At 42.6% G+C, this 27,833-nt stretch overlaps 2 protein-coding genes across 6 annotated transcripts in view; both read right to left on the reverse strand.

Moving 5' to 3' along the window:
- Positions 1–5,974, reverse strand: part of specc1la (sperm antigen with calponin homology and coiled-coil domains 1-like a) — a 30,277-nt gene extending 24,303 nt beyond the window's left edge. For 2 of the 3 annotated variants that reach the window (XM_023978526.2, XM_023978525.2), the window contains exons 1-3: positions 5,758–5,974; positions 428–593; positions 88–226 (exon numbers count right to left, since the gene is read on the reverse strand). In XM_023978526.2, the coding sequence (XP_023834294.1) occupies positions 88–226; positions 428–577 (289 nt within the window). In that variant the 5' untranslated portion in view covers positions 578–593; positions 5,758–5,974. Of the gene's footprint in view, positions 1–87; positions 227–427; positions 594–5,727 lie in introns of all 3 variants that reach the window. The other variant, XM_023978524.2, reaches the window with a different exon arrangement.
- A 215-nt stretch (positions 5,975–6,189) lies between these two features.
- Positions 6,190–27,833, reverse strand: part of bcr (BCR activator of RhoGEF and GTPase) — a 45,777-nt gene continuing 24,133 nt past the window's right edge. The window contains exons 2-23 of one of the 3 annotated variants that reach the window (XM_023978753.2): positions 26,640–26,815; positions 25,794–25,898; positions 25,387–25,572; positions 22,563–22,670; positions 22,266–22,323; positions 21,966–22,018; positions 21,658–21,798; positions 18,727–18,848; positions 18,456–18,621; positions 18,175–18,294; positions 17,877–17,952; positions 17,674–17,778; positions 17,451–17,525; positions 16,831–16,928; positions 16,589–16,720; positions 10,897–10,956; positions 10,457–10,566; positions 9,387–9,526; positions 9,114–9,248; positions 8,859–8,964; positions 7,942–8,104; positions 6,190–7,768 (exon numbers count right to left, since the gene is read on the reverse strand). In XM_023978753.2, the coding sequence (XP_023834521.1) occupies positions 7,679–7,768; positions 7,942–8,104; positions 8,859–8,964; positions 9,114–9,248; positions 9,387–9,526; positions 10,457–10,566; positions 10,897–10,956; positions 16,589–16,720; positions 16,831–16,928; positions 17,451–17,525; positions 17,674–17,778; positions 17,877–17,952; positions 18,175–18,294; positions 18,456–18,621; positions 18,727–18,848; positions 21,658–21,798; positions 21,966–22,018; positions 22,266–22,323; positions 22,563–22,670; positions 25,387–25,572; positions 25,794–25,898; positions 26,640–26,815 (2,525 nt within the window). In that variant the 3' untranslated portion in view covers positions 6,190–7,678. Of the gene's footprint in view, positions 7,769–7,941; positions 8,105–8,858; positions 8,965–9,113; positions 9,249–9,386; positions 9,527–10,456; positions 10,567–10,896; positions 10,957–15,077; positions 16,525–16,588; positions 16,721–16,830; positions 16,929–17,450; positions 17,526–17,673; positions 17,779–17,876; positions 17,953–18,174; positions 18,295–18,455; positions 18,622–18,726; positions 18,849–21,657; positions 21,799–21,965; positions 22,019–22,265; positions 22,324–22,562; positions 22,671–25,386; positions 25,573–25,793; positions 25,899–26,639; positions 26,819–27,833 lie in introns of those variants that run through there. The other 2 variants (XM_023978752.2, XM_023978754.2) reach the window with 2 other exon arrangements.

The raw sequence follows: 27,833 nt of genomic DNA on the forward strand, positions 1-27,833 counted from the left end.
TGAAAAGCAGAGTAATAATAAGTACGATGAAAATAGCATAGGTCATTAGAGGCAAGTCAGCTAATATAAATATATAAACAGATTTACCTGAGCTAGTCTTTGGTTTACTGTCTGGGTTACCACTGCTGGTCCCTGTGGAGGCAGTCCTCTTGTTCTTGGTCACAGTGCTGTTCATAGCTGGAGTGCCCCCTGTCATTGCTGCTAGCAGATCATCATTGCTTTTAACCTGGAGAACAAATCACATGAAAACAATTACTTTAATGCCCACTAATCCAGCCAGCAGGCAGAATAATAACATAGGATTGTTCGGTACCATGATAAACATGTACAAATGGGTGTTGGCAAAGTAGGCCATTGTATATCATTTTGAATTTGATAGAAGTGTACTTGGCTTAGTGACAAGACGTGTAGAGGGATAGAAGTGTACCTTTAACAGAGGTGCCGTTGTGGTGGTCTTGGCTGCAGCCTTGCCTGTGATTCCTGTAGCAGCGCCTTCAGTCTTCCCCCTCTCTCCACTCTGAGCCTTACTCACCACCGGCCTGCCTGTCTTCTTCATACTGGGCTCTCTGATGCCCATACATTTACACCTCAATCTGGATACACACAGGGAGAAAGGACAACATATCAATGGAAGGACTCACTTCAACTACATGCTCATTTGACTTCATCTCTCTTCATCCCAGTGTCAGATTTCCTGACTGTCATCAGCTTTACCAGATGAACCCTAACCATAGGCTGGTTAGGGTTCAACTGGGGTTGTTCTCTGCCCAGAAGTTCCTACTGTCACTAATAAAGATGTAATACACAATCCATGTGTATTAGTTCACGTGTCTCACCCAGGTGCATGGACAACTTGCCTTGCTGTCCAGATGACCACGGTAGGGAAAGTATTTGGGGTTTTATCTATGACAGCAGAGGCTATAAAACAGCGTTATAGGACAAATGAGGCAGTCTTTTTTTGTAACTTTTAGGACATACCAAGAAGAAATATTATATTTGTTGAATACAATACATTTTTACTTTTTGTCTACAAGGAATAAATTGTGCAATAAATCACAAGAGTAAATCATAATAGCAAGAGAGCCTAAAAATAAACCAATTTGCAGAGTAATGGCTTTCCAAAGGGCTCGGCCAGACTATGGTTCTAAACTAGGCATAGTTTAAATTCTATACTGCTGGAGACGAGACGGGACAGGGAGGGGCAGATCTCAGTAATATCCCTCAGCTGAGTGACATTAGTGGTGCTGTTCTCCCCTGCGATTCCTATGATCTGTAACCCAATCTGCTGGCCATACTATCCCGCACAGCATATGTGACAATTAAACCAAGCAGGCTTTCTGGATCTCTTTATGCCTGCTGTCAAGCTGGGTGCAGGCGGATGTACCAACGCCCTCCCTGGATGGCCATCATTGTTTAATCAAGTAAGCAGACAAAGTTGAGTAAATATTATACTTGTTTCTTTTCTAAATATAAATTATATAGGGAGCTTTTCTGTCTAAATAGAATAATCAGTGCCTGTGATAACATTTTCTAAACTCTTTTGTTTGGCATATTAATAAATTCAGATATGCAGCCAAAACCCTTCCACTTGTCTTTCTACTTTAAACTTTAAACAATTCGTCAAAAAGAGGTGCAAAAAAGGGAACACGCAGTCTGGTTCGTTTGGTACTTTCTGCACTCTGCTGGAGTTATGAGATCTCTCCCAGTTGTCCTCTCTCGCCTCTCATTTATGGCAGAGCAGCAGAGGGCTTGTGCTCGTTAGGAGTAAACTCTGCCTAATGTCTCTCAGCTGCGTGTGTTGAAGCCCCATGATTCCTGTGGTTGGAAGGTGCTTGTGTATTCAGACCCCCATTGAAATATGCCTAGTAGTGTACACATTCTTGAACTGCCAGAGGGTAAGAGACAGAACAGATAGTGAATGTTGAAATAACAATGAAATGCAATACACTAACATACACCCTTATTGGCAGTGGAATATTAATGTAAAATGTGGCATTGGAACGTTCCTGTAGAGTTGCACCTTTAATGTAAAACAAAACAGAAAGAGGGACATCTTGCAACAGAAGAGTGTTCTACTGTAGCCTACACTCCCCAGTCAGGTGTGTGTGTTCACAGCCTAGCTGACCTCTGTTTGGATTGTGCAGGACATGTTGCCAGCTGCTGACATGGGCTCTCAACACACAGCCTGGGTATAGCTTCCTGTAGCTCAGATGTGGGTCAAAGATCACCCAAACACACAACCTGGAAGGCTGCCCTTTTCTTTGGCTATGAATGAATGGGATTGAGTGAGAGAGGCTGCGAGTATAGCCTAGACTTTCAGTCTATTCATAGAGTAACATGACAGAATGCCTTCCGTAGACTATCAGGTTCAGGTGTGCAGTAATACTTCAATGGCTTTCTTATAGTCAAAATATTAGTAATGCATCCCAGCATACTCGAAGAAGAAATAAAGGCCTTGGTCTTATGTAAAATGCACTGTGTGCAAATGGGTTACAGAAAGTGAAAAGACACGACAATCCCAGCTATGCATTCATGGGTGGGTAAAGGGTTGATGTCTAGGGTGATGAGCTCTCGCTCAGCAACAGACCTGCAAGATCTAAAGCCAGCACTGGTCATGATGATTGGGCAAGTGCTGCTATTTGATTACATCAATGTCAGGCTAATGGATGCACGGAACCCTTGGATTCAATCCAAGGCTGACCCGGAGGACAACTATGCACAGTCAGTGTCCACTTGTTGCTTATGAAACAAAACCATTAAAAGCGGGAAAGAAGGGAGCAAGAGAGAGCGAGCAAGAGTCTTAGTGAGTTAGGCCTACTGTAAACTGCCACTCCCTCCTCTTCCTTATTCAGTGCTTGACTGTGGGCGTTACTTCCCTTCCATAACATCTGCTTCCTGTGATGGCGTCTGAGAAAGTCCTACAAGGATGAACGTGTGCGAGGACAAGTAGGCACCAGTGTGTTTCAGATAGAGCAGACAGTGTAACCTCTGAACTCTTCGGTCTAAAACATCCATCATAGCCGAAGACCCAGTCCTCCTAACAGATCCAACCAAGCCATCCTTCATGTACCTTATTATGATATACCAGTGTTTCCCAATCCTTTGGGTCCCCAGGACCAGGATGGAGAAACACTGAGCTATGCAGTGCATACAACACAAAACATATGGCTAGGACAATCTGTATCAGAGCTAAGGGGACATCACAGTGTGAGGTGAACAACGCCGGCTTCTTTAAAAAGTAGGATCAGACTATGCACAATCACACATGCACAAACGGGTGCTTAGGTAACCTCCAGCTCTAGGAACATTTCCAAGAACTGAAGATTTATTACTTTGGGACATTTTTCCAAAAGGCAGGACTCAAGAGACAAGGAGGAGTAGCCGAATTCCTATTGCATAAGTCACATTCCCTGGACAGGACACTGAAGAGCAGACTGGACAGCTTTTTCAGGAAAATAAAGAATAGTCAGGAGAAATATATGCTCACTTTGAATTCTTCTACTGTATAATGAGAAGTGTGTGTTTCATATTTTCAAAATAAAGTAGCTATATGGGCTTTAGAGAGACCTCTAAGTTGCATGTGTAAAAAAGAGTGACATGCTTCAGGCCCAGGGAATCACAAACATAAATAATGTAGCTAGATAGCTATGACAAGTTGCCTAATAAATCAGACTATGATACCAATTATTGGTATACAGTCAAACAAAGCACTGCAAAAACTTGGAAAGTTTCTTCACCAGCCAGAATGTTTAATCAAATTAAATGTGAACTTACTCTGCCGATTGTCTGTGCGGCTAGTCGAAATTTGAGACAAAATATCCAGACTTTTAGAGTGCCGGTACTGCCGTTGAACTTTCTATCACCTGGCATTTGCTCAAAACCATGTAAACACCTGCAAGACTTCGGTTAGTATACTGCGTGAATATTATAATTTTTTTGTCTCAAGTTTTGGCCAGCTGAAGTACCAACCCCACATACAATTATACTTAAACTTACTCGATTGTGTTCAACATCTGTGACAGACAAGGGATGTTTAGGATTTTACTATGTACATATGCGTGGGTATGCTGCACATGCAATGGAAAGCATCACCACAATCAGGACTACAAGTTAATTACCGCTATGACATTTGACATAGCTAGCTAGCTTACCAGAAGATTACGACCCTACCGTTATGCTTGTTTACTGGGGTCGGAACACAATCATGGTTACATTAAGACACTGTGTAGCCGGCGCAAGATATGGGTCGGCTACACAGGATAAACGTACCTCTATAGTGTACAACAGTGTGATACGCATAAAACCTAGCAGTCAAACAGGGAAATGGTTCCAATCGTTTTTCCACCATTAATTTTAGAAACACTTAAAATAAGGGCTTTGTTTTGTGTAAGCTTGCCCTGGCGTGATGTTTTGATAACCGTGTAAATCTCTCTAGGACAAGGTGACTTATCAATATATTCGACTGTATTTACACCCAAAAATGAAATACTAAATCAGCTGCTAATGTGGCTATCATGATCTGGACGAAACTGCCAAATCGAGACAAAGGTAAGAATCTCTGGATTAACTATCTAATGTTAGCTAAATGTAGTAATGAATAAAATGGCTAAATTTCTTTCAAATTGACACAATACCTGCTATCAAATGTGTCAGCTAGAGATGGCGTGCAGGAGCTTGCAGGGATTGGTAGTTTTGCATGACATCTATTAGCATTTTCAAATCAGAGTAACTAGAGCCGAATATATTGATAAATCACCTTGTCCGAGAGAGATTTAATATGGTTATCAAAATGTCACGCCATGGTAAGCCCACATTTTATGTTTTCTAAAACCCACTATGGGAAAAATTAATGGTAGAAAAATGATTGGAACCATTTCCCTGTTTGACCGCTAGGTTTTATGGGTATTATGACACCTCCACTGTGGGGCTATATGCAGGGATAGGATATGCCACCTTACTCCATCGAGAATACCCAGAAAACTGCCCTTTTCATCCCCATGCTAGCGTTGAACAACAAAGGAGCTGATTGGCTGACACTGCCATTCCAAAATGGCCATGTTGGCTACTGATAGCTAGTATGAGGGCAAAAAGGGCAGTTTTCTAAGAAAACTAGCCATATTTAAACGTTCTCAATGTATTAGTGTGGATAAAGGCATATCCCATCCCTGCATTGAGATATATTTTCTGATCTATATCTGGCGCGCGCTCCAGTGTCTTAATATAACTATGATTGTGTTCAGACACCAGTGCATCTCAGAGTAAACAAGCGTAATGGTGGGGTCGGAATCTTCTGGCACCTAACTATGAGCTTTGGCTATATGACCAGTTGACAGAATGTCACCCCACTCGCCCTTTTAGTTACCATTAGCTAAATAGAATAATAACTTACTATCTAGTAGTAGCTAAATAGATTGCTGCCAACATTTCCATCCAGCCAATCATGAGAAGTTGTCTGCTAACGTTAACTAAGTTAGCTAGTTACCGTCGCTAGCTAGCTGTGTCAAACTATTCAGCTAACGTTTTTTTTTTTATAACCTGAGCCTGGCTACTATAACTAGCCTAAAAGACGACTAAATTGAATGTTCCAGAAGACGTTAAAGTTGCAAGCTTTTCCAGAAATACATTCGCTAAGAAATGATTAGCTAAAATATGCATTTTCACATAACTACAGTAGCTAGCTAGTTTTCTAGCCTAGCTTAGCTTGATATTGATAACGACGTTACTTACTAACGTACTGCAGCTAGCTAAAATTCATACCGTGGCTTCTTCTATTTGATCCTTGAAGAGTGAAAATTAATAAGGGTTTGCGAATACATCTTAAGACAGCTTTGTAGTTGAGACAGATACTGGAGGTTATCCCAATATGGTCCATCTGACACGATGCTTTTCAGTTGTCAATGCAGCCAACAGCAGTCTGATTATTGCCTCCCAGAGCCTTGCCCTGGACTTGGACCGCATCCTTCATAGATGTTTTTTTTTTTTTTTTTCACAAGATCGGGATGCGCATTCTAGCCCATCTACATCTAGAGGCCAGCTCTATATTAATAAAGAACATGTATATATATAAGAAGTGTAGAAAATAACTAAAATCTTATTCTACTGACACAACACTTGTTCAATAATCATGTTAAATAATCTTAAATTGTGTTCTCAGATTGCAGAGAATCAAGATAAAAAATACAAAGCACATGGGAATCAACTCTTTATTGTAGCTACATAAATTAGACTTTCTTGGAATAATACCTACAACTGTCTGACATGAAGAAATGTAAATTATGTGATTGCTGATAGGCTAACTGACTGTTTGTAGTCTAACAGTTTCATATGTGGTATCATATCTTAACATCTTAATTCAGATATCTGTAAACATTTGGAATTATTTTCATTTTGCAAGCACAGATACATTTTTAAGGGCTTTCAAAGTTACAGCTCACCAGGCAGAGAACAGTAAACCCTTTATATATTTAGCTAGAAACAAAATAACACAACAGAAGACAATGGTGCCCTTCACAATGCCCATTATTTGTTTTCATACCCAGGAGATTTGGATATTAGTGGATCACTACCAAGGTAGGCTACCACTAAAATTGAATAAAGAGCCAAAGCTTATCAGTGCTATTCCTGTCTAATTTCCACGTGACAGCACTGAATAGTCTTTGATTTTACCCATCTGAAAAAGAAAAAAAAAACTAAATTCCTCCAGTAAAAGGGTGGTGTGTTCAGATGAATGATCTCTAATTGAATAAGATCAAAATATAAATTCTTAAGGAAAATGTAGGACTGTCATAATTGTACTTAAACATTTAAGCCTACTACTTAATTCTGCTGGTCTTACAACATAGATTTAGCAGTATCCAGCTTTCAGGTCCCTATAAGCTAATGAACAAAAAACACAATTATGAGATATGGTTGAGGTCCTCTGTTTAACTAAGGACAACCTCCCAGAAATCTTTTAACAGAAACTCAGAAACCGCAGTTATTTGAAGAGAAAGGTATTCCAAAACACATTTAAGTCAACATGCCTGCATGTTAAATATACCTACATAAGTTTGATCAGTCTCACATTCCTTACTAAATAAAGAGAGCATACGCATAAACACCTGGTGAATACACATTTTCCTACAATAGCTTCAGCAGGGAAAAGATTGGAGTTTGTAACCCTCAATTGTGCCAACAATTTATGAAACAGGCCTTATGCCATAATAAGAACTGTAACCATCTTACCATTTTGATAATTGTGCTCATCAGTGCCTCTAAAATGAGTTGATTGTCAGATAGTGTGTCAAAATCTTTTACCTATCTGTAAGTGCTCAGCACACTTAATGTGAGGGATCATGGAGATGACAATTTGCATCACTTCATCTGGTAAAAATTGGTTTTCAATTAAAAATCAAATAAAGGAATGGTCTGGTCTTTGACCATATTAAATGGCTTTTTGTGCTTGGTGTAAGACAGTTTTAAGGTCAGCAAGATAAGGATGATCATAATCATAAAGTACTGTATTTGATCCAATCTGAAATGTGCTGTTGACTCCCTCTGGTGGGCCATATAGAGTAGGTGCCATGTAATCCAGCCAGTGTTCATTAGCTCCAGCAGTCAACAATTTACCATGGAAGGCATACTTTTGTCCACTTCTTCCTCCCTCAGTTTTTCACAGATGGAAATGTCCATGCTCTCGCTATACTTCAGTGGAGAAGAGGATGCTTTGACGTTTGCTGTCCGGTGTTGGGATGCTCTGAAGCTGAAGGAAATACAGTAGGACCTGTACCTACAGAGACAGAAGGGGAAGCGGGAAAGAGCAAAGGAAACAGATTATTAGAACCATAGCACATAATTTTGGGCTCCATGAATACCTCTGAATCTACCTCTGCAACAAAATCAACATTGACGTTCCAAAAGACACAGGTCTCCACAGATTTTCTCCACAGATTTTGGCAGTACCTGTGACATAACCTCCAGTGACCAGTTGTCATTCATAGTGATGGGTTGCGTGGCATTGGCTGGGATCTTGCTGTCTTTCTCAGATGGGCGGAGCAGGGTTGGACCAAAGACCGTGGCCAGGTTGTGAAAAGACATCTTATTAACACTCTCATTATCAGCAATCCTGTAAGAACACAGAGGATATCATAAGTGTACAATTGTGGGATGCGAGAACAAGGGAGAAATTAGTAACAGGTTTTGAATGACAGATCTGTGACTGTATTAGTGCTGAGAGATAAGTGCTTTTTGAGGTCGGTTCGGTTTCGATTATTAATAAATAATCCCCCAAAAAATCGATTTCGGTTTCAATAATTTCTCTCTCATGTGGGATATATGGTCTGTGCGTATCTAACCTAATGTAGCAGGCATAAAAGTGTATCAGTCCAGAGATCTGTATATAATGACAAGATGCTCATGTCTCTGCCCTAACAATGGGAGTCGTTGTCCCAAAGCAGGCGACAAGCTTAGGTCCAAAATAAACCCATCAAAACACATTGGGCTTATTTTGGGCATATGTTGGCGAGAGTGGAACTTCTTGCTTTGCCTCTTCCTCTCTGATCCGTTTGAGATTGTAGTTAATTATCCCCGTTTCTGCTTTGACCTAGGTTTAATATTTGCTTAATGAAAACAACTCCCTTCAGCCTATCGTCCCACATAGTTCATGAATTGATTTATTTAATGAATGATTTGATTTCACTCTAGAGAAACACATGTTGGGCTCACAAAAAAAATGAACTAAATGGAATTCAAGTAAATGAACCGACATCGGTCAATTAGTTGTTTAATAACCCCAAAAAACTAAGTGATCGGTTAATCACTCAGCATTAGACTGTATTAATGTGACAGGATCAAACATGATGTCACTGTGGGGAGTATACCTCTTCAGGTGATCCAGCAGGAAGAGGAAGGTGACCAGGTTAGGTTCTGGGAGTGACAGCAGCAGGTGCAGCATACAGCTCTCCTTAGCCACACTGTCTGACAGGGCTGCAAGTTGAGGACACAATTGTTTTAGTATTTTTTATACTACCTGATTGATGTTTAATGGTTTGTTAAATGTCACTCTTATGTTGTATTCACTATGATGAGACTAAATGCCATAGTAAGCCTTTTTGAGGTCACAAGGAGAGACTGACCGATGCCTCCAGCGAAGTTGGGGTACAGGTCATCTGTGAAAAGAGGTTCCGGCAGCTCACGGAAATACAGCTTCAGCGTTCCAGCAATGGCATTCACATCCATCTCACTCATCATCACCGACACATCCTTATTGTCTGTTAATCAGAGGAAGGGAATGAACGATAAACAGGGGGAACAGTAAGTTGCAAGCCGGTATGAATAATAGTAAAACATTCATTGTATAGCATGATGTATTATTTGCTAAGGAAGAGATCCAAGGTCGTTGTACTCACTGGCATCAAATGCAGCCTTCAAGGCCTGGATGTCTGTAGCCACCCCTGAGACCCGGTAGATTCCTACCTCCTCCATGCCGCGGCGCTCTATCTCCTCTACACACTGCTTCACGATGAGGGGCACCTTAGACCGCTCCCGTCTGTCGAGGTCAAACACACACATGGTTACACTTAATGCAGGATTAAAATTGGATTAATGCAGGAAACAAGAGAAGTCTAGTGCTTTACACTAATGAGTCAAAATACCTGTGACTGCAAAACTGTGTGTCTCATTTCTTACTTCAGTACACACCTGGTGTTTGTTTTATTGTGGTAGTGCATAAACTGAACCCAATAGTATTTTTCAATTTTGATATGTAATACTTGTTCCCAAGTATGAATAAATGACCCATCTTTTCTTTCTACTTTCGGAGTAAAGCAAACACTGAGAAAGACCTCCATCCTGCAGTACTGCATCTTTAGCACTATAAAAGGTTTCACAAATAGACCCTGCCCATAGGGGGCTTTAGTTATTTTACAAACGATCATGAGAGACTTATGGTCCCTGTGAAAATAGAAAATCCCAAACAAGGCATGTCTTTTGAAAGTTATTCCTGACCGTTCACTGTTGTTTTTGGATTAAAGTGAAGGAGGTAGGAGGAGGTATCCCATTCATTTGACAATATTAAGTCTGATCTGTGGTGGTCATAGAAATGTGGCATGCATTACATGAGGCTAGTCCTTCATGACAGGCTTAAAGGGATACTTCGGGATTTTGGCAATCGAGCCCTTTATCTACTTCCAGAGTCAGATGAACTCATGGATACCGTTTGTATGTCTCTGCATCCAGTACGAAGCAAGTTCGAGGTAATTTCGCAAGCCAATGTCGCAATGACTAGAAGTATATGGTATCTACTAGCATGCTAGCAGTTACCATGGACTTCCAGGCATTGCGCTAATGCTAGTTAGCAACTTTCGTCAGACTGCACGCAGAGACATAAAAATGGTTTCATTGCCAAAATCCTAAAGTATGATTTGGATCTGGGTGCGGAGATTATACAGAGGCTAACAAACACACACTATTCACTCACTTGGTTACAACACTGATTTTCACTCCAAACACGCCCGACTGTTTCCGCGAGGGCATTCTCTTCAGACTGAACTCTCTGCTGGTGAACTTCATTGACAGCTTCACCTCAATCTTTACCAAGAGAAGTTAAGAATTAGCCAGGAGTCAGTGAAATTAAGAGTATTGCATGTATCCTGATCCACACAGTAAACTTTAAAATAGGGGGCATACGTAATATGGAAGTCTGTATTACACAGTAACTATTAGTGGAAAAACCCATGTAATTACCATGTTATATACATAACTTATTTAACAACGCTTACACTGGCCACTGGAGTAATGCCAATGTAAAGTTGTGCCAAAAGAGTACTTTTGCTAAACAAAAAAAGTAAGGCAGTATGGTTTCAGAAAGCTTTGTGAAAAACAGTGATAATTGTTTAAATTTAGGCTGGTAATATGTACCCCGTTCATGGTGATGACTGTTCTTTGCCAGTCTTTGGTTTGTAGCGTCTGAGGATCCAGCTGGAAAATATGGAGACATCTATCAAATCAGAGCAATCTACCCAGTAAAGACGAACTGCTCTGACAGACAGTGTGTGGACAACATGATGGCGTGGTAGGACTGATGCAGTCTTTATTTGCAGTACAGACATGTTATAGTACTCTAGTAATGAAAGTCAATCCATTATTAAGAACTAATGACATATTTAAACCTCTCAAAATCCCGCTTTGTATGAATGCTTAGCACAGTTAACCTCTTGATCCTTTCCAATTAATCTAAAGCACAATATAAAAATAAACCTTCAATGAAACTATTAGATTGGAAATTGTATAATTTCACTGAAGCAAAGCAAAAAATTAACGAAATGATGGATTCAAAGAGAAAAGATTGTTATTTTGTCTTTCTCCCCAATCAGCAAGCCTGGGTCTTACGTAACAATTACCCTTCACTTGCCCTTATCCTCACAAACTTCATATGATTGACTAGTGTCAACTCATGTCACGGATCTATTTTAATCATGTGACTAATATCAAGTTGCCAACAGGCACGAGTATTGTGATAGATAATGCTAACATGACAGATGTCCTCTCACCCTAGGGACCAACATATAGATACTCAATCTAATCCCGAAAATCATTTTATTTTTGTTCTATGGACATCAAGTTCTTCTTACATAATGCAGTGGATTTATCAAAAGAAAATAGCATTATGTATTAAGTATGAGAATACTGTATAACACATTCAAGGATACTTAAAGGATATGCTCCGTGGTTGAGTGACTCATTGTGAGCGTACAGAACAGGGCTGCAGGCAGCTGAGAGAAAATGGAGGAAAACTAAACTTCCGGAGGACCTATCATCCTCTCACTCCCTCCCCTCTACCTTCTCTTCCACTGTATCCGCTGCAAAATACACTTTCTACAACTCTGCATTTCAAGCTTCTGCCTCTAACCCTAGGAAACTCTATTCCACCTTCTCCTCCCTCCTAATCCTCCACCCCTCCCCCACCCCCTCCCTCTCTGCTGACAACTATGTCAACCACTTTGAGAAGAAGATTGACGACATCTGCTACTCATTCACTCAGCCCATTGTGTCCACTGGTCTCACTCACACGCCTTGAGCTCTTTATCCCCCCTCTCTCCAGATAAAATCCTGCAACTAGTGAGGTCTGGCCGCCCGACAACCTGCCCACTCGACCCCTTGCCCTCCTCCCTTCTCCAGACCATGTCTGGAGACTTTCTCCCATTCCTCACGTCTCTCATCCCTGACCATTGGCTGCGTCCCCTCTGAATTCAAAATGGCTGGAATCTCTCCCCTCCTCACGAAACAACACTCAACTCACCAGACATCAAAAACTATAAACCTGTATCCCCTCTTTCTTTTCTTTCCAAAACACTTGGGCGTGCTCTCCCTGATCAACTTTCTCTCTCAGAACAATTGACCCTAACCAGTCAGGCTTCAAGACGGGTCACTCAACCAAGACTGCTCTTCTCTGGGTCACGGAGGCTCTCAGCACTGCCAATGCAGACTCTCTCTCCTCTGTTCTCATCCTCCTAGATCTATCCGCTGCCTTCGGCCCCGTGAATCATCAATCCTCCTCTCCACCCTCTCAGGGCTCAGCTTCTCAGGCTCTGCACACTCTTGGATTGCATCCTACCTGGCTCCTACCAGGTGACGTAGAGAGGATCTGTGTCTGCATCACGTACTCTCACTACTACACCAAGTTATCCGGCTCCTTCATATCCTTACATGATCTCGCTTATCATTGCTATGCGGATGACACTCAACTACTTTTCTCCTTCCCCCCCTTCTGACACCCAGGTGGCTACACGCATCTCTGCGTGCCTGGCAGATATCGCAGATGTCAGCCCACCACCTAAAGCTCAACCTCGACAAGAAGGAGCTGCTCTACCTCCCGGGGAAGGCCTGCCCGCTCAACGACCTCTCCATCATGGTTGACAACTCCACAGTGTCGCCCTCCCAGAGTGTAAAGAACCTTGGCTTGACCCTGGACAACACCATGTCGTTCTCTGCAAACAAAATCAATGACTCGCTCCTGCAGGTTCATGCTCTACAATATCCGTAGAGTATGACCCTACCTAAGTCAGGCACTTGTCCTCTGCCGTCTGGACTACTACAACTCGCTGTTGGCTGGGCTCCCCCCTTGTGCCATCAAACCCCTGCAACTTATCAAGAACGCTGCAGCCTGCCTGGTTATCAACCTTCCCAAGTTCACTCATGTCACCCCGCTCAGCCACACACTCCATTGGCTTTCAGTCGAAGCTTGTATCCACTACAAGACGATGGTGCTTAACTACGGAACAGCAATAGGAACTGCCCCTCCCTACATTCAGGCTCTGCTCAAACCCTACACCCCAACCCGAGCACTCCGTTCTGACACCTCAGGTCTCTTCTTGGCCCTCGCACCCCTACTGGAGGGTAGTTCAGTCCAGTCCAAGCTCTTCTCTGTCCTGGCACCCCAATGAAGGAACCAGCTTCCCCTTGAAGCTAGGACAGCAGAGTCCTCACCTCAAACTTGACTGATAGCTACTTTGAGGAAAATTTTACTTTATGCCTGTGATATGTAGTTGTCCCACCTAGCTATCTTAAGATGAATGCACTAACTGTAAGTCACTCTGGATAAGAGTGTCTGCTAAATTACTGAAATGTAAATGATATACAGTGCCTAGTGAAAGTCTACACACCCTTTGTACAGTTGTCACATTTGTCTGGCTTAAAATGAAATCTAAAAAGGGATTAAATTGGATTTTCTTCCTATTGATCTACACAACGTACTTCACATTTTCAAGTTATAGAATTGTAGAACATTTTCAAAATTAATTTAAAAAACAAACATGTTTTGATTGAGTATGACTTCACACCCCAAAGTAAAAACTTAGTGGACGCACCTCTGGCAGAATAATATTCTACCAACTTTGCACAACTCTTAGTGCAACATATGTGCATTGTATTTGTCAATTGCTATAGCTCAGTCAATTTTGTTGGGAATCATTGATGTATAGGAATATTAAAACATTGTCTCTGACTTTCAAGCTGATTTAAGTCAAGACAGACTGGACCACTCAACACCACTTTGAAAGCCATTCTGGTGTGTCTTTGGCATTAAAATTAGTGTTATTGTCCCGCTGAAAAAGAAAAATCCCAGGGTTAGCTATTCAGAAGTTTGAGGCAGGTTTTCCTCTAACTTTTTAACGGGCTTTGCTCCTTTCATATTTATTTTGATCCTAACAAACTCCCTAGGCCTAGTCCCTGCTGGTAACAAGCATACACATGACATGATGCTGTCACCACAATACTTGAAAATACAGAAAATCAACACCAAATACATGTATTTCAGGGCCTAAATTAAATCTTCAGGTTTGGATCAAATCCAATACCATCACAACACAGAGGGGAACCTTCTGTATTTTCAAGTATTGTGGTGGCAGCATCATGTTATTGGTATGCTTGCCACCGGCAGGGACCGGGGAGTTTGTCAGGAGCAAAATAAATATGACAGGGGCAAAGCCTAGGTAAAAAGTTACCGGGAAACCTGCCTCTGTCACCTGAATACCTAACCCTGGGATAGATTTTTTAGAGGAACAATTGCACACATTTTCTGCCAAAGACGCACCTGAATGTCTTTCCAAGTTGTGGAGAGTTCCTGAGTGGTCCAGCCTCCGTCCTGACTTAAATCGGCTTGAAAATTAGACATGGTTTGAATATTGATGTACATCAATGGTTCCCAATAAAATGTACAGAGCTTGAGCAATGTTGACTAACAATGGATATATGTTGCCCTAAGAGTTGTGCAAAGCTGGTGGAATCTTATTCACAATGATTCACAGCAGTAATGGCTGCTGGAGGTTCTCCCACCAAGTATTAAATCCCTTCGAATATGTAAAGTAGGTTGTGTGGATCGGTAGGGGGGGTGGGGGGTGGATCAATTTAATCTCTTTTTGGTTTTAATTTGATTAAAGGAAGCAAAATGTGACAACTGTGCAAGGGGTGTGTAGACTTTCACTAGCGACTGTACAACGAAGGATATAAAACAAATATACAATACCCTCTCTGTTCCGAAGCACAGACCATCCATGATAAGAAATATAGCTCATTCTCTCTCCTATTTGTGCTGTCTTTACCTTCTGTCTGAGCAGAGTGCTGCGGACCCTGCCCCACAGCCGTGCTCCTGTGCCTGGGGCCTTCCTGGGACCTGTGTCCCCTTCATCCTCCAGAGAACAGCTGCTGGTGAACTGACTGCTGGTCTGATCCAGTATCAGCTCTTCATCACAGGTCTCACCCATACTCTTCTACTTAAGACTCAGTATCTCACTCTCTACTTTCAATAGCTAATGTACTGTTCAAAACAATGGGACAAACAAAACAAGGCAGCAGTCCAGAAAATATTGTATTGTCTCAAAGAATCCAGAGACTCCTATAGTCCTTTAATGGTCCAGTAGTCCCCCGGAAAATGTCTGGGTGTCCCATCAACTTCTTAACCCTGTCATGCCATCAATCCTTGCACACCAGATGAAAAAAAACAATGGGAACAAAGGCAGCCCCACGACCACGCTGCCTCCCTGTTGTCCCAGTTCCTAGATGGATCTGTGGATTAACTCCTGAGAATCCCCTCCTCCCCTGACTATGGCCACACGCTGGCAGCTGCTCAGAGGTTATGAGGACTGCAGGGTGGGTATACAGCCCCAGGTTTACACAGGTAGCTTCCTACAGCATCCTCATGGATCACTAGTTGGTAGATCTGTTTTGGTTCTAGTGACCCTGGCTCCTCCTGACCCTTTTTCCTCTCAACCAAACCCTCCCGCATCTGATCTGTCTCTTTGTAATCCCCAAACATTTGGGAACACATGCACACACAACGTTCAGACTGCCTCTCCAATCAGCACTTTTCTAAAATTCCACAAACAGATCCGACCCAGGCCAGAGGGTCATCACGCCCAACTTAATGGATGTGACGGACCACGTTGGCTGTGGATTATCCAAAAGAGACAACACATAGATTGCCTATTCAATAAACATCCAATGTTAACCCTTCACTAACTAGACCAAGAAGGATCGCTCTCTGTCTCCCCCTTCCACTGCCATTGGTTGGATCTGTGCCAGGGGCTACATTTGGTCTGCCCGTTTCCCTTCCCAACTGTAATCCCCCCTCTGTCACACTAACAACACCCTATCACCAGTCAGGCTGAGGTGGCCCAGCAGCGACCCCACAGCTCTTTTCCGCACCACGGAAACACACATGGTGAGATTACCTGCAACATCGCAGCTATTGGGGATGGCATACAATATATGTAATTTTCACCACCTATGATACCAATATATACTGTATATTCATATAAGAATATGTATATATGAAGTGTGTAAATAGTATTGTTGGTGTCTTTCCTTTCAGAACTTTTTTTGTGTGAATTGTATGTAATATCTTATGTTGTTATGGTCTATAACTGTTCTGTACTTTGTCATGTATTTGTACATTGTATGTGGACCCCAGGATGAGTAGCTGCTGCATGTGCAGTAGCTTATGGGGATCCTAATAAACTAAACCACCTATTATTTCATTAACCTATGTCACTGTTGCCACTGTAGCCTGGTGTGACAGGCAACACAAAATGTGCTTCATACCCCCACTCCATACCTGTATCTGTCCTTTGGCCATGATCCTGTCAGTGTTCTCTCCGTCCTCCTTGTTTTGCTTGGCTTTGTTGTAGCACTTCTCATAACACAGCAACCTCAGAGTCTGAGATCCCTCCAGCTCAATCTCAAACTCCTGCAGGGAAACCGTGCAAAACCAGGTAAGAGACAATCTAGCAGATCAGGCTGAATAATAGACACCAGGAAGTTGTGTTCTGAGTGCTAACGGACACATGGCATCCTCACCTCATTCCAGTTGGGTTCTGTGGAGTCTCTGTACACACGTGTCTTGGCTTTGTTCACAAAGTAGCCAAAGGAATCCACCTCCAGAGTGCAGTAGAGATCTGTGTGGAAGAAGAGCCAGTTACCATGGCTAATAGGGATACTTAGCTACTGAATCACAGTAGGACTGTCCTGTATGTACTTTACGCTACACTGTTAAACCATACTTTCTGACAATCTCCACAATGGAACTTGCCATGCCCTCTGAATCTGTTACGTTTTAAGGGAAATAGTTCCCGTCCATAGGAAGATTACATTTGGATTAACAGGTCAGATTTTGTATAAGATAAGAGATACTGTATGCATGTGAGCTGTACGCCTGACTGTATTTAGGACAAAGTGTGAAACGACAGGGGTTTTCCATCCAGACCGACCATGGCTGGAGCACAGTGTTCCTCGTTAATCCTGTGAGTTCTGACTTTACGTCAGCAGCTGCTCCACATGGGAATGCCTGCTGACTGGCAGGGGACAACCGGACTGGAGGGGACTGACAGCGGAATGGAAGGGCGGCCTTGGCAATACTCCTTTCATGGGAATCAAGGTAGGACACCAACAATATGGAAAACATAAGCTGAGCCACTTACTCAAACTCTGTTTGAGTCCTGATGCAGAATGAACAATGACATTCAGAAAACCATAGAGTCCAGAGGATTCGTCTTCTAAAGAGAGGAGAGTGAATAGTCAGGAGTTGTTTAATCAAAAACAATATTAATAAACAACTCCCTCTCTTATTATCACTATAAGTTACATTACTGAACAGCCTTCCATTCTTACTAATACTGTATCAGTTTCGTGTCAATGGCCTACCTTCTTTATTCATGGTCATTGGTATATTATGGACCGTCTGAAGCTTCACACATGAGTTGGTGAGCATCTGCAGCTCCAGGGAGGTCAGAGAGAAGCTTTTGAAACCTGCAGGAGAAAATGGAGTTTAGCGAGAGACTGACAGCTACCATCAGCTCAGTCATGGGATTGTAGCAACTATAGCTTATGTTGCAGAGAACACTCACACTTCTTCTGTTGCTCGCGGATGATCTCCCTCCACTCCGCACGCTCATAATCAGAGGAGATCAGGAATGTGAAGCCCTGAAACAGACAGAGCTCAGAAACATGTAGCCCTCTGCTGTATAACACAATAGACCTGTTGGAAATGCTGTACCACATCTCTACACCTGTAGGGGGCACCAGATCCTAGACCAAAATATTTCACAGTACAAACAGTAGGGTGTGTAGTTAGATATGACCTTGCAGGACCATAGGTGCAGAGAGAGAGAGAGAGAGAGAGAAAACAGTCCGTGGCTGGCTCACCTTGCCGTTCCTGTTGGCCACTCTGAAGGCCATGCTGGGGGACATAAGCAGCAGCAGAGACTCCTGCTCCAACAGTTTCTTCTTAAAACGCTCTATTGCTTTCCCTCCTTTAGTGGTTCTCTGCACATACACATACAGAAGAACAGCACTCAGACACTTGTTGCTGTATCAACGCACGGCCTCTGTCATTGCTGGCTCCTCTTATGAAGCCACGATCTGGTCAAGGGTTCCAATATTACTCAAACAAAGTGATTTTCTCCCTTTCTGACGTCTGCGGTCACCTTTTCTCTCTGTATCTCGTTCTTGATCTGTGAGATCCTGATCTTCATGGCGTCAATCTCCTCTTCCTGGACCTGGGGGATGGGGGTTGCCTCAGAGTCCTCGATGGTCTGGAAGGTGAGGTCTGACAGCGGAATGTACCACTTACAGTCATACTGCTGGCCTTTCCTGGAGATAAACACACAAATTATCAAACAACACACAGGTAAGGAACACCACACAGACATAAGATAGTACACAAACCATCTAGTCCATCAGTAAAGCTACACTCACCCTGCAGTCTGTTTCTTCAGCTTGGCACATAGTAGTAAGTCTGTGAAGAGGAAGACGTGGCGTAGCTTTCTAGATCCCTCCACCAGTTCCACCATGAAGCAGTCCCTCAACAGCTGACGGTTCTACAGGGGCAAACAGTGAATCACACATTCATTGGATAAAAAAAATGATATATATATATTTGCTCGAATTTGTTACCATACCGCCACAGAGTGAAAAGCCGTTTTCCAGTAATTTCCCTGTCAAGTTGCTTTTTACAATGACTCTCTCTTGATCATGAGGGTTCTAGACCTAGAGGATGTTTCCTGGTGCTTATGCCAGTCGGCAAAACACACCAAACTACATGCCAGAATAATTTTTCACATTAAGAATAAGGATTCAATATCAATGTCATCCTACGGTAGAGATTAAATGATAGAGCAATAGATGTACCCTAAGTTCACCATCACACAACATGTCATTATGGTCTCAAAGTGGAACTACGATCTGATGAATGTGGCATGATTGGCTCTCGACAGGACTCAGGAGAAGAATCTCCAAAATGACTACTTGCACTGAACAGTAACATAATTCTTAAGCAATGATCTGAGCTGACAGTCTGTTGGTTCTGCAAAATAACAAACTTCTAGTGTCTGCTGGGATGAGTATATTCTCTTCTTGTCACAAGGAAAGAACAGAACCTCCGAAAAATCTTTGTCTTCAAACAAAGTTGAGACCTGGTTGTAAAACGTGTAAATTAAGGGCCGTTAGGTTAATCAGTGGCTTTGTTATCAAAGAGCCTGTGTTTACAGGAATAGATCCTAATTCCAGAGGGGTATACTACAATGCAGGATCAATTATAGTTAGCCAGCTAACTTTAATAAACAACCAGAAATAACTGTTGGTTTTCTGATACGTTTTAGGTTGTTGAGTCAATTAGACCATGACCATTTCCCCAAAAAAGAAAAAAAGAAGTTATTTCAGAACATTTGGGGAAGTTAGCCGACTAAATCCTTGACCCTGCTTTGTAGTATACCCCTCGGAACTTCCTATAATCCTGCCTGGCTGGCCATTCCAGTTGGCGGTTGGCGAGTGCTGCAGTGAAATCTGCTGTTCCTTTGGCCAGAGCGTGGCTGTGGATGCATGTACTGTTTATACTGACCTTATACACTTCGGGCTAAAAGCTACTTATATTTAAAGTACCCACGAGACTCTACCAACCCATCCTAACCACATTTCAGCAAAAACAAGGAAAACTCCACTAGGGAGGGTCCTTAATGGATTCATGGTCACATTATTGACATTGGTTACTTTCTGACATAGTCATCCTCCATTTTGAGATAATTGGAAAGAGAGGCCCAACTAAAATGAACCCTTGATTTCAATCACCACAGTAAGTATATACTTTTAGCTAGTCACAAGTACTACATTTATTTTGTTTTTAGCATATACCGGCCTATGAATTGTGGAATACTACAAAAGAGCAGTAATATTTGTTCCAGTCTCACGTTCACTTATGATAAGATGTCTGATGGTCATAGTGGGGCAGGTTTCCAGTAATAATATAGGAAGTTCAGCAGGGGTGATGGAGTGAGGGTAACCAGTGCGTGCGTCCACGCGGAAGGGTGGACAGATGCCTGATAAGACGTGCTTACAGGTCATTTCTGGGAAACAGACTTCAGAGACTGGGACCGGAGGATGGGAGTGGGGGAACCAGGACAGGGATGTAGGCGGTGCGATGGGCTTTCCTGGTCAGAACCGTGGAGACCGTTGCCCTCCCGGTTTATACTACTTTATCATGAGCTTCCTCTACGCTCCACTTCCTCCACTAATAAACCAGACACACAGAGATGACTCAGCAGGAATCTGACTAACAACTCAGTTTTATTAGAGTTTCCAGACACAATGTTCTCATGGCTTTTAAATGTTTATACTACTTTTTCAGGAACTGAGAAGTACTGATTGGCTAATTTACAGTAAGTCTTAGATGCTTAATGTATGAACCGGTGTTGATGATTCCTTATCTTGAAACAAGCTGTGTAATAGAACACTATTCTGTTGACGGGAATTTGCAATGTGACATCAAAGTGGCAGAATGAAATGAAGCCAAATAGGAAAGCAATATAAGGGAGGGCCAGAGAGTCACAGGTCCGAGTCTGGCTGTCGGACTCCGTGCTAGAGGTCTTCATGGATCCACCAAAACCCAAATAGTGGGTCCAGGTCCAAAATTCGAACTTTTCCCTCAGGTCCGGGTCGGGTCCTGTTTGATTGTCATCAGGTCTATGTAACTACAGCTGATAGACCCGAGTAGACCCAACCACAGCTCTGCATAGCATATTTATTTTACACTAATAAGGTGAATTTATTTACTTATAGAAGGCCTAGCCAACATTTAAAGACCCATTCGTTAACCAGAAAAGCAACTTGACTGATTAGAAAAAGAAAGTAACCCGGGTCCGGTCTAGACCCAGACCTGTTAGAGTACGGGTTGAGTCTAGGTCGGTTGTCGGGTTCGGGTTTGACTGTTCTCAGGTCCGGGTCCCCCTTTAAAAAAAATCTGCATGTCTGTTTGGGTCCAGGTCCAACTTTTTGGACCCGAGAAGACCTCTACTCTGTGCTTCTATGTGCCTACTTGTCAAACCACTGGATGTGTCCTTGGCAGTGAAAACAACCAGCCTATGTCTATGGAGGGAACTGTACCCCTCCAACTTAATACATCTTTCTCTATTCCAGACTTGGTGTCAGAAATACATCTACAAGCTGTACTGCATTCAATCTAACCATAATAGCAAGTGTAAACACATTGAGTGAGTGAATGCACGATGTAAATCTAGTTTGGAAAGAAAACATGTTCTCATTAGGTCGTGAAGCCATAGAAAAAGCTAATCCGTGGAGAGATGCAGACACACAGCATGTCACCTTGTGATGTCGCAGCCTTTTACACTGACTGACCTCTCCCTTCTTCACTGTCATGGACTGCCTGCGTGGGGTGATCTCCTCATTGATGCTGGAGAGGAAGTTCTGGGAGATTCTCAGGGCGTCCTGCAGCAGTGGATAGTCTGGGTGGCTGGAGGGGGTGTGTTTTAACAGGTCCTGAGAGAGGGAGAGAGAGAAAGAAGAGAGCGAGAGAGGGGGGATTCATCTAAATTCAATTATGATGACTTCTTCTAATGGATGTGAAGAGGCATTGTTTACCGATAAAAAAAATGTAAAATTCAGGACCGAAGGGGAAAAATCTCCAGTGTGTTGATTTGACTTACATGCAGAACCAGGGTGCTGCGGGTGACTCTGTCCACTGGTTTGTAAAGCAGAGCTGAGGGGGAAAGGTTCATAAAGTGCATAAGGCCCAAGGCAGGACAAGGCAAAGCAGAACTAACAGCATAGGACATATTGAGGCTGAGGGTCAAATTCAATATGCTTAAGCATGTACCACTCTTACTGAAATGAATTCAATTAACTACAGGGTTGAATTATTCATTGTCTTGAACTATTGATATTTAAAATGTAAGGTTTAGTTCATTTGACCCGGAATAGTACAAAATAATTAAAATCGCACTTACTTTCCAGTGAATTTTTGGCCTGGTCTTTGCATTCCTTGGAACTTCTGACCTTAAGATTCTGAGACCACAACAGGAATTGAGAAAGTATTACAAGTGTGTCCAAGAACAACATCATTTCAACACAGCACAGTAACACAATTTCATTACCCATAACAACAGCATGTGTTCTAACAGAAACATCACCCATGTAAAAGCTCACCATAATGGTCACAGTGAGGAGTGTTAAGAATGCCCAGTCACCACTTCCCAAATAGCCCCCCCCCCCCCCTATCCTGCTGTGTGTGGTGCAATACCTACCTCACATATTTCAGCAAACTGTACGTTGGCCTGGCAGCACTTGTCTGCTGTCTCCACAGCAACCTTGTAGTTATCCACAAAGGCCCTGTACACCCCCAGCTGGCTAGCCTTTAGTGGAGAGAGACAATAGAGAGTAGATAAGCATGTGGTAGTTAACCTGCTGTTGATTCATGATTCTACTCGTCATACTAGTTCTGTTTTTTTCTCCCGTCTCAATGTGCTGCATATAGGGATCAGATGAGATATGGCAGTTTAATAGAAACAGCATTTAAAAAATAAAAATAACATGCATCCTATCAGTCTTAAACAAGTTATCCGTTTTGTGCGTCTGTGTGCTTTTGTTTCATGTGTCTCCTTTTTCTCCACCGTCACACTGAGGCAGCTCTTCGCAGTCAGGAGCCTCAGTGTTTTGCCCTGCTTTACTGGCTGTCATGTGGTAAAGCCAGGCTTTTATCTGTGCGGGAGATGTCTCCAGGCAGTCTACTCACATGTGGAGCCAGCATCCACTGCACATTACAGCCAGTCTAACTCCCACTTTTTACTCCTTAAATCTCTTCCTCCAGTATTATTAAAATGATCAAGTGAAGTTTACAGGGGAGTTATGATGCATTTTGTCTAAAAGTGACGACTGTGACTGGATTAGGGCTGTGTCGGTCATGACATTTTGTCAGCCGATAACTGTCATGCAAACAACTGCCGGTCTGATGGTAATTGACCATTAATGAACATAAACACGCTGAGCATCTCCAGGCTTCCACACATTGTCGACAAGCTACTGATGCAGACCTTTGGAACATGTACATTTGAAAAAGTCTAATAAATCCATTTAATATAGCCTACACCATCACAATAAATACATTTTTTATTTTAGGCAGGTCTAAAGAAACATTATGATACAAAGAAAATGTAGCCTATTTCATTAGAACAGAATAGCATATTCTGAGTCTCCATTATGTTATGCTCTGATCTGGCTATGCCATATGGCTGTGGACTACACTAGTTCATTCAGCAGACAAGATTTGCTTAGAATTCCTGTGGCATTATTTGATATTATTTTATAGTAAGCTGAATAAAATTGAAAGGATATTTTTCCCCAAACCATTTCCGAGGAAGTGCGAACATGCGGCTATTCTGTGTTGAGCATTTAACAAAGTGATCATTTGAAACAGGTCCTCCTATATGCTTAATTTAGAGTTATTTATGCAACTTTAGTTGTGATACACTATACACTGTTGTGATACACTGTTTTGTTTTTTAATACATTCTAAGGCTGCATGATGCGATTAATGTTGATTTGAAAAAGGTTGCATGAAAAGGCATGAGACCTGCACTGTTTCTTGCGCAGGCTGCACACACTTCATCAGTCTCTCATTCACAATTTGACAAGGACTTGATAATGTTCTCACCAATCAAACAATTGGTTGAGAGAATGCCAAGAGTGTGCAAAGCTGTCATCAAGACAAAGGGTGGGAACTTTGATGAATCTCAAATATATTTTGATCTGTTTAACACTTTTTGCATTACTACATGATTCCATTTGTGTTATTTCATAGTTGAGATGTCTTCACTATTATTTTACAATGTAGAAAACAGTCAAATAAAGACAAACCCTGGAAAGAGTAGGTGTGTCCAAACTTTTGGCTGGTACTGCATGTGCCAGGTAGGCTACACCGGTTGTAAAGTGGATGAATATGCTTACATTTTAAGAATTTAGCAATAAATATAGCAGCACAAGAAAGTTGGTATCCTCTTTTAAATTGTGGCTAGTCTAAACTCTGTTTTCACACACGATTGCGAAATTACTGGGCTTTCTAAGAACAGATGTTTCTCTAGGCTCTGTAGGATACAGGCTCCGTAGGCTACGGGACACTTTGCATGCAAAAGAAATGCATGCGCTGTTTCTTGCCTAGACTGCACACGCTGGGCATCATTCACAACTGATAATATTCTCACCCATCAGACTACTCTCAATTTAATCTTGTCTTTACATATACTAGATAAAATATGTGTGGAATTATCTTTTATTTAGAATGGAACATTATCATGCACCTGCTGGAACAGGGGCAGGGGGAGAATTTTTTTAATCTATATGTAGTGGAATAGTGAATGGAGGATGACACTTTCCCCGCGGTTCATTTTCATGCCAGCCAGGTAGGCTACTTCGGTTGTAAAGCGAAGCAATGTGCTTAATATTAGGAAAGTTGATAGATATAGTAGGCCTAGCCTATAGAAAGCGGACGGGATCCTCTTTTTAATAGAGGCCATCAAAACTAGAGGCCATCAAAACTATGTTTTCTCACGCAATTGCACAGGATAGCCTATAAGAATGTTGCGCAACATGGGCTTACAGGAACACCTTTAATTCCATGCAACAAGCAGCTTTGAGGAGCTGTCTCTCACTGCCAACAGGTGATCCTATTCTGCTTAAACTCTAAAAGCCAGGGCTCTCATGACTAGATTCCTGATTGTATTTGCATGGATGTCAGAGTGATTAGAGGAACAATAGAGCCCTGAGTACCAGGCCATTAGTGACTGGCCGTTAACAAGTTTGGTAGGATACAACCATCAGTGGCATCAGAGCGCCGTTTTGGAGAAGCCTAGTCACATGGAATTTGACTTCGGTCATGACTCGTGACTGCCAGTATGGCGTTCATACAGTCACCGTAACAGCCCTAGACTGGAGACATATCAGCTTACTCAGAGCACAATGCTGTTTACGGCTGGGGAAGTTTATTCTCATGTTTTTGGAGTACAGAAGCCCCCGGAGAACACAAAAAAAACAACAGCATTTACTAGGTCTTTACACAACAATAATATTGCTCACCAGTTTCTGGAAGAGATCGCCCACACACTGGTTGTGGCTCCAGTCCTGAACTCTGGGTAGCAGGGCATCGTAGAAGTCCTTGTGGATCTCATGGAGCTCYGTCACCTTGAAGAAGATGGTCTCTATCTGCTGGATGGTCAGCATYGGCTGRGAGGTRGTRGCYGCTGCCCTCAGAGGCTTCATGGGCTGGGACAATCAATGCAAGACAAAGCATTACTGTGTGTGTGTGTGTGTGTGTGTGTGTGTGTGTGTGTGTGTGTGTGTGTGTGTGTACACACACGGATGGGTCTCTGTGTGTCTATCCAACATGTTCAATAGTGAGGTGTGCCATATTCAATTAGTTGAGTGATTACTCAAGGCCTAGGATTTAACAGCAGCAGCACAGCTCAAAGTCCTCAGTCTCTCACCAGTAAGATAGCCCCCAGGTGGCTGAGATACATCTCCTCACTTGCTAAGATCCCTGACAGAACCCATTTCCGCATTTCCAACTCTTTCTCCTGATCCAGCTCTGTCTGTGTGAGAATGAGAGAGAGAGAGACCCAGTGAATTAGAGAGAGAGAGAGACAGACCGACCGACAGGGTTTTCACTTCTATCTGGCTCATTTTGGGATTCTAAATCGAACCGGAGCAGATCTTCCCAAATCCCTGTGGTTGTTCAAGGAGACCGTCCTCTCTAGGGAACCCAACACATTCAATGAAACCCTGTGGGAGATGTAGAGAGCAGAGGCCAGGGTCAAAGATCCATTGTATTGTGTAGAGAAACAATTGTTTTTCTAGCCTAGGATGAGACCTGTAGTTCTAGATGGGTCCAAAGGCATCAGTCAGTTAGGTTTCTGACAGTCTGTCGATATGGCTCTCGTGTATAGAGAGCAGAGCAGGAATTAATAGCTCTGACAACTCCACAGCCTGAACACGAAGGGGGGCACAAGAGAGCCCCCCCCCCCCCCGAATTTAACCTTTGAAGATCAGAGTGGAGCACATCAGAGGATGACGACCCAGGGGACACCGGAGATTGGCTAGGTACAGTACAGTAAGGGTGGTTGAGATTTATAGGGTGAGTGAAAGTGTGGTTGGAAAGAGCAGAACATCTCTCTATTAAATACACGCAGAGCCCAGGGCACACTTAGAAAGGTGGAAGCAGTGCTAGAGGACGGGAGCATTAACAGATTGCTGCACTGAATGGAAAATCCGAGACCGGCGCTTTAAAATGTAGGAGATGAAGCGTGTGGCAGTAGGACTGGTGATAACATTACCGACAAGGTGAACTCCAGGGAGCCAGATGAGTGTGTGTCCCGGCTGCTGCGGCTCTTGGAGCGGAGGCGAGGTGAGGAGGAGGGCGAGGTGCTGAAAGGCTGGAGGTCATGGTGCTGCTGGTGCTCCTCTGCCTGCTCCAGATATCCATAGGAAGGAGGGGTTCCACTGTAGGGGGCTTCTGGGATAATGACACACAGGTGGAAGGGGGTTAGGTGAGGGATTTGAAAATATATGTTTCAATAACTATTTTCATGGCAGCAAGGCATTTCAGGCAATGGCACAGTGGGAATCTCTCTCTCGTTGACCACATCACTTCACAGGCAAGAAAAGTGCTCTTCTCAGCCAAAAACACCACTAATGCTACTGAACAGACAGTGGAAGGAAGTTAGGAAGGGTTGACCATTTATCACCCTCTCAAACATTCTAGTCATAATCCTTTGTTGAGAAGAGAACATTATGCAGACACAAAAATAACCACAATAGGTTTCACATCATACAAACACAAGGGCTTAAAAAAGTTATTCATCTGTATAGCAAATGGTATTATCTAGAAGCTACTGTATATTAAACATATTTATAAATGGCCCACAGGCTGAAAATACAGCTGTGTCATTCAACCTCTAGCGTGCTCTATTCCAATACAGTCCATGTCTCTGTGCTTCAAATCCCCTCTGACCTTCAGCAAGCAGTGTGCAGCTCTGCCAAATCTACCACAGAGACTGTGCCAGACACACAGTCAGGGACAGTTCCACAGCAGAGGATAAACCAGGAGAACTGCAGCGAAAATACTGACTCACTTGTGTGGTTCGGAGAATCATTCATGTCAATCCCTCTACTCTGAGTAGGCTACACAAACTACTGTAACTGTACAGACATGCCAGTAGTTCAACTGGACAGGGGCTTAACCATAGTAATTCTTTATTTACATATCAACTCAATGGATTTCAAAAAGCAAAAATAATAAAAAAAATAATAAATAAAATAAAACTCTAGGAAGTGAACAGACTAGTATCAGAGCAATCAAATAGGAATTTCTTCTTATTGATCACTCAGTGGTCAGAATCAAACCAGTAACCTGTGGAACAGATAATTGGGTCAATGGGACTTTGTCCGCCCATTATTATCTCTTCTCCTCTCCTTCCTTCTCCACCATGTCTAATTGTGGCTGTGTGGTATTTCTAGTTCCTTCTGAG

Source organism: Salvelinus sp. IW2-2015, linkage group LG33 (genome assembly GCF_002910315.2).
Source record: "Salvelinus sp. IW2-2015 linkage group LG33, ASM291031v2, whole genome shotgun sequence".
NCBI classification, from domain to species: Eukaryota; Metazoa; Chordata; class Actinopteri; order Salmoniformes; family Salmonidae; genus Salvelinus; species Salvelinus sp. IW2-2015.